General features: G+C 40.5%; 1 protein-coding gene across 3 annotated transcripts in view; it reads right to left on the bottom strand.

The window, feature by feature from the left end:
• DCX (doublecortin) overlaps nucleotides 1–10,039 on the bottom strand; it is a 117,970-nt gene extending 107,931 nt beyond the window's left edge. For all 3 annotated transcript variants that reach the window (XM_057301072.1, XM_008975553.3, XM_034949550.2), the window contains exons 1-2: nucleotides 9,555–10,039; nucleotides 7,453–7,838 (exon numbers count right to left, since the gene is read on the bottom strand). In XM_057301072.1, the coding sequence (XP_057157055.1) occupies nucleotides 7,453–7,816 (364 nt within the window). In that variant the 5' untranslated portion in view covers nucleotides 7,817–7,838; nucleotides 9,555–10,039. The remainder of the gene's footprint in view (nucleotides 1–7,452; nucleotides 7,839–9,554) is intronic.
• Nucleotides 10,040–12,559: the final 2,520 nt, after the last annotated feature.

Consider the following 12,559-nt stretch of genomic DNA (forward strand, 5'->3'; position numbering starts at 1 on the left):
AATATTTATTGCTTTGCCATAGCACCAAATTCTTTAAGACATGTTAATGAATAAATTTCTCAGTAATGCTAAGAGAAGTTTCAGTCAAAATCTCTAGTGTACCTTTGAGGACATTTGTGTGTGTGTGTATGTGTGTGTGTGTGTGCGTGTTGTGTGTGTGTGTGTGTGTGTGTGTGTGTGTGCGGAGGGGGAGGGTAAGTGGCATCCAACATAAGCAAAGTGACTTCCAAAGCTGCCCTCAGTCCCAGAGTTCTATCTTGACAGGGGGACAAAGGGATGGTTTTAAGTGAGGATAGGCACCCTTACCCACTTGGTGCATACATGGACACCCAGGGTGAGATGGTCAATACCCCAGCCAAGAGAAGCTCTGATTTCTTTGACTCCCTTGCTGGTTAACTCAACCCAACCCAAGTAATTATAGGCTGGGGTCTTTAATTTTTGACTTAAAAGGATGAAGGAAGGGGCCCTTTTAGTGTCTCCATATATTCACAGCCAATAACCCCCATAACCCTAGAAATGGTCTCTTGACTTAGCAGTTCACCAGATTCACTGGCACCTTGCAGGAGGTCACTGCCTTTGAGTCAGATGTTTTCCATAACTTGTCATGTACTTTAAAACTGTCAGACAAATGGTGGTGTGGAAATGTGTGAAGCTATATATTTATGATTTCACTCATCCAGTCTCCTCTGGAGAGTCAGCTGTGTAGCCCTATTAGGACTTTGGACTTTTTTGCTCCCATCTCTTAAACCTCTTAAGCCTCTGGAGTATGAGTATGATTAACCATCTCCAGATGAAAATGAACATGATGACTGACAGCTATAGTATCATATAGCACCCAAGAACTTTCCAGAGGGCCCAGCCTCAGCCAAATCTATGTTGAGCACCTTCCAGTGGTACATTTTAGTCACTCCACTCTCTCGTTGGGCTGAATATGGAGTAATGGAAAAAGCGCAGCTGATGTGATATCAGTCAGGATGGGGTCCCCAACACTTCCTAGTTGTGCACTCTAACCTCCCTTGGCTTCAGTTTCTTCTTTGCAAAGCAAGGGTGATAATAAGAATACCTATCTTGTGGGGTTGTTGTGGGGCACAAATCAGATGATGGATAAAAAGTGTTCAACCCATGGCCAGGTGCAACGGCTCATGCCTGTCATCCTGACACTTTGGGAGGCTGAGGCAGGTGGATCGCTTGAGATCAGAAGTTCAAGAGCAGCCTGGACAACATGGTGAAACCCCATCTCTACTAAAAATACAAAAATTAGCTGGGCGTGGTGGCACATGCCTATAATCCCAGCTACTAGGGAGGCTGAGGAAGGAGAATCGCTTGAACCTGGGAGGCAGAGGGTGCAGTGAGCTGAGATCGCACCACTGCACTCTACCCTGGGTGACGGAGAGAGTGAGATTCCGTCTCAAAATAAAATAAAATAAAATAAAATAAAATAAAATAAAATAAAATGCTGATCCCAGAGCCTGGAACATAGTAAGCACTTGATAAATTTCTGTTATTATTAAGCCCCTAATCTTACGGAATAGAGGCGAGAACAAGAAGGAAAGAGCAAAGAGGAAAAGAGGAAAAAATTGCTGAGAGAAAGAGACTAAAAAGAGGAATAGAAGCTGAAGAGGAAAAAAAAGAGAAGGTATCAAGGGCAACCATCTAGGAACTGAGCTGTGATTATGATATGACATCAGCACTGCTGGGGGCCTGTGATTCAAGGATAAGATTTCCTGCTGGTTGGAAGGAGGCTTCCAGTTGTGGCAAATGCCAAATGTAGGAGATTTATGCTAACACCCAGTAAAGCTGCTGCTGCCTCTGCAGAGGCCCGCTGAGAGCTGGATATTTATCGTCGTCAAGAGTGATGACTCAGGAGTCACACAGACCTGGATTCAAATCTCAACTAGGCACTTAAAAGCTGTGTGACCTCAGGGAAATCACTTAATGTCTCTGAGTCTCAGCTTTGCCTTCTCTAAAGCAAAGATAATGCACTAGGTGACACCTGAGTCCCTTCTAGGTCCTAGAGTCTATAAGGAGGAATATTCTTCTCTTTTCCATCTCAAACAGGCTTCAGAAAACAAAGCTGTTAGGATAATTAAATGTTAAGAAAATAGCTGCCCACCTCCAAGGACTCTTCACTTCTGCTAGAAAGACATCAAATGCGCTTCTTTGCTAGACTAAGACTTCCTTGTCCTGATTTTGCCAGCATTTTCAATGTCTGCTGCCAGAGCTCAGTGCCTCCTGCACTTCCTGCTGCCTGGCACTTGGAGCTGGATGAGGTGTGTCGCACCTTTACACAGCTGGGTTCCCATCCTGCCACAGCTTCCAAGGGCTATTTCCTACCAGCTGGGGGCCTAGAGGGAAAGCTGGCTTCACAGCCAAGCAGGGTGCAAATTCGCTGGAACTAAAAACCTGCTTTAGGGTGAGGGGATAAGGAATGAAATCATGGAAGCACAGCTGAAAGGGCAGAAATGAAACAAGCTGTGGGCTGGAGATGATCTAATGTCTACCTCCCTTCTCTTTAAGAAGGCTGCATTTTCAAAAGCATTTTATATATATTTGTATCTTCTCAGTGCAAAAGCAAGCTTCTGCCTGGGTTTTCTCCTCTTCTCCAGGGCTTCCTGACTCAAGAAGGAATATATTAAATGACACTTTACTGTATTATATTAAAATATTAAATGACATTTGATTATCATATCTATTAGCAATGCATCCCTCCCAGGTATCTTAAAATTCTTGTGTTTGACAATGTACTTGCTTTAGTAGTTAGAGAATAAATTAGTGAGAAGGTGGATTCATCTCACTGAAACATATGAGCTATGGTAAAAGAACTGGATCATAGCCAGTGTGACTACACAGCTCGGATTTTCTAAGACTGTTCCAATTGTAAATATTCTGTCCCATGGTCTGTGTAATAACTCTTGAACTTGTCTCAATTTGGGTTCAGAAAAGCTGGCTAGTCATAAATGATATCCCCAAGGTTGATCTGGATACTTACATACAAGAAAATGGGGAAAGAATTGGACCAGATATAAAGGGAAAGAGAAAGATTCTAAAAAAAATAAATAAAATAAAAAAATAATAAAAAAACAAAGACATGACAAAAGGAAAACCCACCAGTGGATTTTATTCATTGACCTCCTTGGGATACAGCTAATGAGGACCACATCCTACAGGGCTTCACTAAGACCCTCGGTGTACCCAAGGACTGTGGGAAAACTGACATCAATAACCTTTGATCCAAAATGCTTCCCTTGATACTTTCTGTATCTAGCAGAAAACCGTAGACAAGAGGCACTAGACAAAGGAGTGTCACAAGGCCAGAGTGATTAACCAATTATTTTTAAATTTCATTTATTTTTAGGCTAAAGATGTAATACTGTGGCCATTTGAAAACACAATGTGTTCTATGCTCTATTATTCCTTTAAGATGTAAAAAGAAAAAAATTAAAACAGATTTCTGCACGTCTCAAAACTCCTACCACTTTAGTTAGGTGAATGGAACCATCAAGATCACCCAGTCTAATACTTCCCAAGTCTAAGTGCTCATAAAAGTCATGTGAGGAGATTTGTAAAAACACAAACACTGGGGCCCTAGTCCTGGGGATTCTGATTCAATAGATCTTGGGTGTGGCCCAGGAATGTAATATTTTTCTAAAGCTCTGAAAGATTTTGAAAGGCAGCCGGGTTTGGAAACCACTGATCATTACAATCCCTTACTAACATAATCATTGTCATAATCATTATTATTATTATTTCCATTATTAGTATTTTCACGTCATTAATAATAATAGTACCTGTAGCTATAATTTTACCTTGTCAATATGTTTCCATATCTATTATCTAAGTTTAACCTTACAACCACCCTAATGGATAGAGAAGGCAGGTGTTACTAGTCCCATTTTACAGTTAAAAATATTATTCACAAGAGATACACAAATGTGGTGGTCTACATATACATGAAATATCGTCCTTCAACAAAAAGGAAAGAAGTGCCAATACATGGAACAACATAGATACAATTTGAAAACATTATTCTAAGTCAAAGAAGCACAAAAGACCACATAGTATTTGATTCAATTTATATGAAGTGCGCAGAATAGGCAAATATGTGGAGACAGAAAGTAGATTAACCATTGTCTAGAGCTGAAGAGATTGGAGAAAATATGCAGTGACAACTAATTGGAATAGGGTTTCTTTTTGAGGAAATGAAAATGGTCCAAAATTATGTTATGATGATGGTTGCACCACTTGATAAATCTTCTAAAAATCATTGTACACTTGAATGGGTAAATTTCATGTTATGCAAATTATACCTTAATACAGTTGTTTGTTTTTTTAAAGAGTTATTTTAAAAATAATTAACATGAGTCACATTAATGATAAGAACAAACCTATGATCATGTAGCTAACCAGCTATAAACTAGGATAACTCAAACAATAATAACTACCTTTTATTAAGCACTACTGTGTGCCAGGCAGAGTAATATGCACTTTATATCTACTGTCTTATTTAATCCTCAAAGCCATTATTCCCACTTTACAGATGACAAAATGAGGCTTAGGGAATCTAGATGGTTTCCTCAAGGTCTTACAGGCTAGCACTGACAGATCCTGGATTTCAACCAAATCTGAGTCCAAAGACTTCTGTTTTCATTATAATCTGCTGCCTCTAAGACTAGAACCCAATGACCCTGATATTTCACACCGGGAAGTCTGTCCTCCATTCCCAGATGGGCAGTTCTAAAATATAAAATAGGAGAGAAAAAGACACATTGTCTTCATCCTCCTCATCCCAGTGCCCTTTCCCATTTGGCTCTGTGGCAGTGGGAAAATTGATCACATTTCTTAACACTATCCCAGACATAGCCCTGAATTTTCTTGACTGAATAGGCAGTACTCAGGACTAAATGGGTATTGAGGACCACTGTGCCTTGTAGTTGTACATGACATGTGAACAAATGCAACTGAGCCCTATTCACACTTCACATAGTCCAGGAATTCACCAAGAAGTACTACTGCACCCAGGAGTGACAGATAAGAGGAGTTCAACCTAATATGACTCAAAGGGGATCAAGGGAATAGAAAGCTGCAGTCTTTTCAAAGTTACATTTATTGCCTACCTATGTTGAACAGAGATTATCACCAGCCCCTCGTGATACATCAATACACACACACACACACACACACACACACACACATATCTAGGGAGAAAAATCAACATGTAAAAAATGGATTTTGGGGAAATTTTGTGCATAACGCCTCTCTTATATCAGACACAAGAATATTCTAATACTTGGTCTGAATACAATGTTACTTGGTTCAGTACTCTTTCCTAATGTCTATTGTGGTCTTTAGAATATCACAGTTCATGGAAATGAGGACATATTGGGTGATACAGGGTGCTTTGTCTGTGAAAGTTGTTACAGAGAAATCCCTGAAATTTGACTGAGATGTGGATTTTACAGTGACAAAAGACAGACACCCTAACAATTACTCTGTTGGACAGCTCCCTCGACCTAGCTTCAAACCCTTCGAAGTTGCCGTGACTCTCCTTTATTTTAAGACATGCTCCAGGATGGCCAGTCCTTTGATGGTCAGGAAGGGCCTAGGATTAACCACTGCCTGTCCATTGAACACATGATGAAATAATCTAAGCTTCCTGGGCATTGGTTTTCAAGGTCAGCTATGTAGAAAGATCTCGGCCAGGCACAGTGGCTCACACCTGTAATCCCAACACTTTGGGAGGCCGAGGCGGGTGGATCCTGAGGTCGGGAGTTCAAGGCCAGCCTGACTAACATGGAGAAACCCCATCTCTACTAAAAATACAAAATTAGCCAGGCATGGTGGCACATGCCTGTAATCTCAGCTACTTGGGAGGCTGAGGCAGGAGGCAGAGGTTGTGGTAAGCCAAGATCATGCCATTGCACTCCAGCCTGGGCAACAAGAGCGAAACTCTGTGAAAGAAAGAAAGGAAGAAAGGAAGAAAGGAAGAAAGGAAGAAAGAAAGAAAGAAAGAAAGAAAGAAAGAAAGAAAGAAAGAAAGAAAGAAAAGGAAAGAAAGAAAGAAAAGGAAAGAAAGAAAGAAAGAAAGAAAGAAAGAAAGAAAGAAAGAAAGAAAGAAAGAAAGTCGAACTTGAACCTTGAGACTCAGATGCAGCAACAATATGGACACTGTCTTTTATAAGTAACTGGTCCCAATCACTTTGCCTGACAACTTGGGCAACAGCAGCTATTTGAGAGAACTAGTGTCTTGTACGAAGGAAACCCTCATTCTCCTTTGTCTAGGAACACAAGAAACTTAGAAGCAGTGAAGCAGAGGCAGGTTTTTCCCACATCAAATTCTTTAAGGTGCTATTTCTCCTTCCTTGTTAGTTATTTCATAATTTGGTTACTCTAGAGATCTGCCTGCTTTAAACTCACCTTTGCTCAGGGAATGAAAGGAGTGAGGAGAGAGGGCTGGATAATGGGGGAGGGGCTTGAGGAGGAACACATTAATTATCACCACTCCTTGAAGCTGTTCTTTAAAGCACTGTATTAGGTCAAATTGATCACATGTGTTATATCCACCAATTTAAAAATAGGGAAGCATCCTCAGTATAATTGATTTGATAATATAGAACGTTAAAAATGTGACCCAAGATCTATTTTCTAAATGACCACAAAGAAGACTCTATGGCTGGGTAAGTTCTGGTAAGAGGTAGGATTTTCCCTATTTTGAGGTGGGTACACAGGTTGTTGGGATTTTTGGCAATCTACTCAGAAAATTTAGTTGCCACACAAAAATCTATAGAGGTTATAAGGGGATTTAGGTATAGTGAGTCAAATCCTATTCTAATAGGAATGGTCTTTATTAAAATACCAGACATACCTACAGCTTTCTTTGGTATTTCTCCCAATGACCTCAGCCTTAGGGACACACCCTAAAGTAGGCTTTTTAGAAGCAACAGCTGAGCCGCGACCACTTACCTAAAAGAATAATCCTCTGTGAATATGTCCAGGAAATCCTGCTCTTAGGGTGCATATTTCCAATGAGTTGCAATTCACAAATAATTTCTCAGCAGTTCAAAGAAAATTTGGGCATAATATTTTCTCTGTTAACCCAACCAAATGTCCTACCTCGTTATACCCTTAATGATTTCATGCTCTGCCTCAATAGTGCTACTCAGAGTTAATTATGAACAAATCTAGAGTAAATGCTACAATTAAGATTTTCCTTTTTATACCCTGGCAGATAAGCACAATGCATGATCACCACCATTCACACTTCAACCTCAGCAGAGACTGAAGGGTGATTGCTAATGGCTCTGTTGATGTCTATAGCATTAGAAAGTTGAGCATCAATCAACCCGGTGTTTTGAAAAATACATTGCCTAATTTTTTTTCAAAGCAACCGAAGAATGTAACCATAACCAATGATGCCACCTCCCACCAACGGCCACCACCCACTATTTAAATTACCTTCCTCCAGTTCATCCATGCTTCCGATCTTCCTGGATCCATCAATGGTGTAAATGTAACGCACTCCCTGAGGCAGGTTGATGTTGTCAGACAGAGATCGCGTCAGGTCAGCCAGCAAGGCGTCAAAGCTGCGAAAACGGTCAGAGGACACAGCGTACACAATCCCCTTGAAGTAGCGGTCCCCATTGCGGTAGAAACGTACCTTCTTGGCTTTCTTCTCATTACTCAGTGCCTGCAAGGTTCTGGTTCGGTAGAAGCTACAGTGGGCGCTGTGAGTGGGGCTAGGCAACCCATTCATCCGGGAGCCTCGCATGTTCCTGGATGTCTTATCTCTTTCGTCAAAGTGTCCAAAATCAAGTTCCATATTTTGGTGGAACCTCAGAGACCTGAGCGTTGGAGAAAGGGATGGGGGTGAAGAGAGGAAAAAACAAAAAGGGACAAGGAGAAGGAAAAAAGAAGGGATTTTAAATATTAGCCAGATCCAGATCTGCAATCTGCTGCTTGTGAAAAGAACTGGTTGAAAAAAGCCTGTGACCCATCTGCTGCTTGCCCCTGACCTGCAGGAATATTGATCTTAATAGAGAAGAAGGAGGGGCTGGGCGGGGGTGCTGGTGGTTGTGGGGGTTGGGAGTAAGAGATAGAGAGGGAGGCACCCTTGGCACTGTTCCAGACAGAGGAGAAGGGGAGATTTTGAAATAGCTGAAAATCCTGAGACTTACTGACAGTGGCTCCTATCAAATTGTAACTTCGGGCTAAATACATTAAAACTGGCATCTGTTTCCTCACACATGCCCACATGACTAACAGTTGTAAATGAATCCATAGCCTGACAAAATTCCCCTTGAAGAGAACAGAAGGAGCTACCCAAGGTTAGCATCTCCAGCTTAGGAAGCAGTCTTTGCATTTCAGTACAATGACTATGAAGGGGGAGTGTTTTCATTTTATTCCAAGCCCTCTTTCCTACTCTAATGTGTGCATCCCCTCCCCCCAGAATAAACTAAGATTCTCCTTTAAAGGGACAGCCTCCAGGGAACAGCCAGTGTCTTTGTGCTATTCATCAAACCCTTTCCCCACCAAACTGGTGCAGCTATCCGACATTCATAAGAAATAAGCTGGGGGGAAAAAGGATTAGAAAAATAAGTTATTTAACAAGTGATTAACTCTGTCTTCCCCCGGTTCCATTTGTTCACAAAATCCTTTTTTTCCCCCCCAGGTGCTCCACCCCCTCCCCACTGATGCAGCAACACCTCTTAATGGAATAATTTAATTGTTGAAAGATTCACAAATGACTCTCCGAACAGCATACGGGACCTTTAGAAGGAAGCACACCTTTCATTGTTCTGGGTTTCTACCTTAATTGAAGTGACATTTACCCTCACAGCAGGCAATTCACCCCAAACTTGTATATTGCCCAGGTGCATTAGCTGAGAAAAGATGGTCATTTGTCAGGCTTTGCTTTTCTCCCTTCTGTTGAACCCCCTCCCCCACCAAGAACCCCAAACAATCAAAACATGAAACCCAATACAACTGAAGCCACAAATGCTAGCAAATGTAGTGACATCCTACGAGCCAAACTATTAACATGCATCTCACAGATGGGGATAAAAGGACTCACAAAGCAAGCAGGGCTCAGCTGCTACACACTGCCACATCAATATATTTGCAAGGGACCAGGAGGACAGGAGATAAGAAAGACTGGTGCCTAATGGGTTTGCCAGGCTCAATTCCGCCTTTTTTCCAATGTCACCATGACCTATGCTGAGCTCAGCATTGTCTCTGTCAGACAACCTGCAGTGGTAAGAGACCCCACCTCCTCAAGGCAAGTAGCAAACATTTCCCCAGGCATGCCAGTAAGGCTTTGCTTTGCTTTAGGATCAGAGGTAGTATTATTCTAAATTAACATCACAGTGAAAACAAAGGAACATCAAACTCACTTTTCCAAAGGAAAATCCCAGGTAGAAGCTTAGGGAAAAAATCGGATAGAATAAGGCAAAAAAGGAGAAGAGGAGACAGAGAGACAGAGAGAGCAGGCTTTGCCTTGTGCTTTTCCCGTTTGACATCTGTTACATTCTTCTTGAAAATCACTTAAAAGCCCCACTCACCGGTTTTCTGCTGGTTGGGTGGAGATGCTGAGAGAAAGAAAACCAATCTCTCTATGCCTTTGTTGTCTGAGCTCCAAGCAAGAAATTCCTGCCAGGGTGGATAGATGCCTTCTAGGTCCTAGTGCCTTGTCCAGCTTCTCCCATGTAACTCAGGCTTAGTGAATCCCCCCAACCTCCTATGATTAATTACATGCTTTTAAAAAAATTCACAGGCTGCATTAACAGCTAGAAAGGTTTCATTTATAACCAACAGGAAATTGTGGGGTAGCAAAAAGATTGCGCAGACAAAATCAGAATGCTCTAATGAGCAATGTGCTAGCCCTTTCTTTTAGAAAATTGGCAATTTCACTTGGCCAAAACCTTGGCCTAATCTGCCTGGGGGCCAGACTCAGACAGCCAAGCCAGGCTTCTTAGAAATTGTAGCTCTCTTCCTTTTACCCTCTTGAGAGAAAAAAAATAAAATAAAATCTGCAGATTCTTTAAGGCAGTTTAGCTCAAGTATCCAACAACTGGTTTTTTGTTTTTTAATGAAGTCAACAAAGTAGACTAAGAGGAAGTAGGATAGGAACAAAACAAGGGAAAATAATTTTAGAATATTATGGAAGATAGAAGTAAAAAGGACATCCCAAATCTATCAGCTTGGTGTAAGAATTTGGTTAATGAAAGGTTAATGTGGCATTTACCTTTGAGAGTTTGGAAGTTCAAACCCAATCCAAAGACCTTTCTATGTGAAGTAAATCTGATGGCTACAAAATAAATATTAACAGATTTCTCCTCAAACTGCTTATTTGTCACTAACTGACTTCTTTATATAAAATATGTTACAAAAAAAACTCAAGGAAGCATCCAAATTGAACTAATTAGATCAGGCCGAACTATAAAACAAAAGAGAAAGGTGAGAGGTTAAATGGGGTAGGGGGATGCTACCATCTTCACAATTGAAGCTACATGCATCAATATGTAGCAGCCTTGAACTATCATGGTTCTATTTTTGCTTGGCTTCCAGGAAGCTCAGAGCTAACAGCATGCTCAGTAATTATTTTATATCTGATTCCTAGTATAATTAACCCTTCCTTTTATATAGTGCTGTTGATCTTTTATATTTAAGCATTTTCTCTGCATGTGTTTTATTGTAAGCTGCCGCCAAGTGGGATAAAATATATGATGGTCTTTCTTCTGTGAAAGGTGTTGACTCAGCAAAGCCTGGAACTGTCTGTTAGTTGAGTGGACAGCCTCAAATGTGCAACCTACCTAGTTAAGTACCCCCAACACCTTGCTGCTGATTTCTTGGTTACTATACAAGTACCTCAGGGGAATGCATGTGTCTGCCCTGTTTTCTTCCATGTGTTGTTGCCTTACCTTGTGGCAACCTCATGAAAAATCAACATTATTCAGGATAGAGGCAAAGAAAAATCAAGGAATAAGGGCAGGAAAATATGGAAATTCCAACAAGGCTAATGTCTTAAAACTTCTTTCTTGCACATCATAAGCATTCAGTAAATATGTAGCAATTAATTTTGCATCAGAACTAAAAATCATTTTATTTCTGGTGAAGATACAACAATGGACGGGATAATAAAACTTAAACACGAACCATTTGGAATGTATTTCAGAGGAAAATTCCTCATAATATAGGCTTTGCAATGCTACTGTGGGAGCTAAAAAATGTCTTTATGAGACAGCCTAGGATAAATGACTTTGTTTGCTTTATATATACTAGAGAGCAGAGGGATAGGCAGGATCAATATTTCCTTGTTTGAGATATGTGGCCATTAATAGGTGTTCCTTAAAAACAGGAAAAAAAATTCTGTGGTCAAAAATGTCTGAAAAGTGTTGCGCTAAACGAAGATAATTTTGCTTATCATAAAACTTGTCAGGGCCTTTAATATAAACTATAAAATGTGTCTCAAAAAGAAAACAATTTGGTATACAGGGCTTCCACTTATTTTTAAAGCTCAGAACCTTTTGGTCGCCCCAGAACATGGACTAATGTTCTGCAGGGATAAAAAACTTTTGCAAAAACTGGACTAGATCATCTCCAAACATATTTCTTCTCAAAGAACTCTCAGCTACTTACCAAGACCTTCTTTCTCACTTCTTCAGAGGAAACAGGCCATTGGCAAAGAGAAGGTCTCAGATGTGAGTCCAGGGGAAAAGTAAATCTTTAAATATGGAAATCAACTTTGAAGGTCAAGGGAAAGTCACGGTTGAGGGATTAATGGAGTGAAGTGATTTAAGAAAAAGAATAGCAACTCCATGTTGGAAATGCAGCAATACGACCTTTTGATTACTTACCATGTGCCCTGTACCACAGGCAAGACAGTGTAGGAAACATCCATCACTGCCCCTGAGGGGCTTGATGACTCATTGAGGAAAGGAGATAGCACAGGACTATGCATCTTGCAAAAATCATGAAGAAGGGATTAGATCTTTCTTGATATACTGCAGTCTGGGTTAATCAAACTCAGCTTAAAGAGCAGGGTCAAGAAATTTCTCATACATCTCTCTCTCTCTCTCTCTCTCTCTCTCTCTCTCCCTCTCTTTTACTCTCTCTCTCTCTCTCACACACACACACACGCACACACAAAATACCAAAAAAATTATTAGTTTATGTTACCAATCAGAAGCACAAAGAGTAGGATCCTGTGTGGGACAGAGTAAGCAAACAGGAAACGAGGTTGGAGTTTCCCTTGACCTTCAAAGTTGACTTCCATATTTAAAGATGTACTTTTCCCCTGGACTCACATCTCATATCACAAGATTGTTTATGCATAGGGCCTTTATTGAGAAAATCATAAAACTATTGAAAAACATAACAGAAGCTGTTAATAAATGTAAAGTCAGACCAGGCTCATGGATAACAAGATGCAATGCTCTAAGGTATCAATCCTCCCCAAAGTAATCTATACATATGAAGAAATTCCAATAAAAGCCCCAACATGAATTTTTGTGAAACTCAAAAAATTACTTCAAAATTTTTGTGGAAGAATATAAAACTCTAAGAG

The sequence above is a fragment of the Pan paniscus genome, chromosome X, assembly GCF_029289425.2.
Source record: "Pan paniscus chromosome X, NHGRI_mPanPan1-v2.0_pri, whole genome shotgun sequence".
Taxonomy (NCBI): Eukaryota; Metazoa; Chordata; class Mammalia; order Primates; family Hominidae; genus Pan; species Pan paniscus.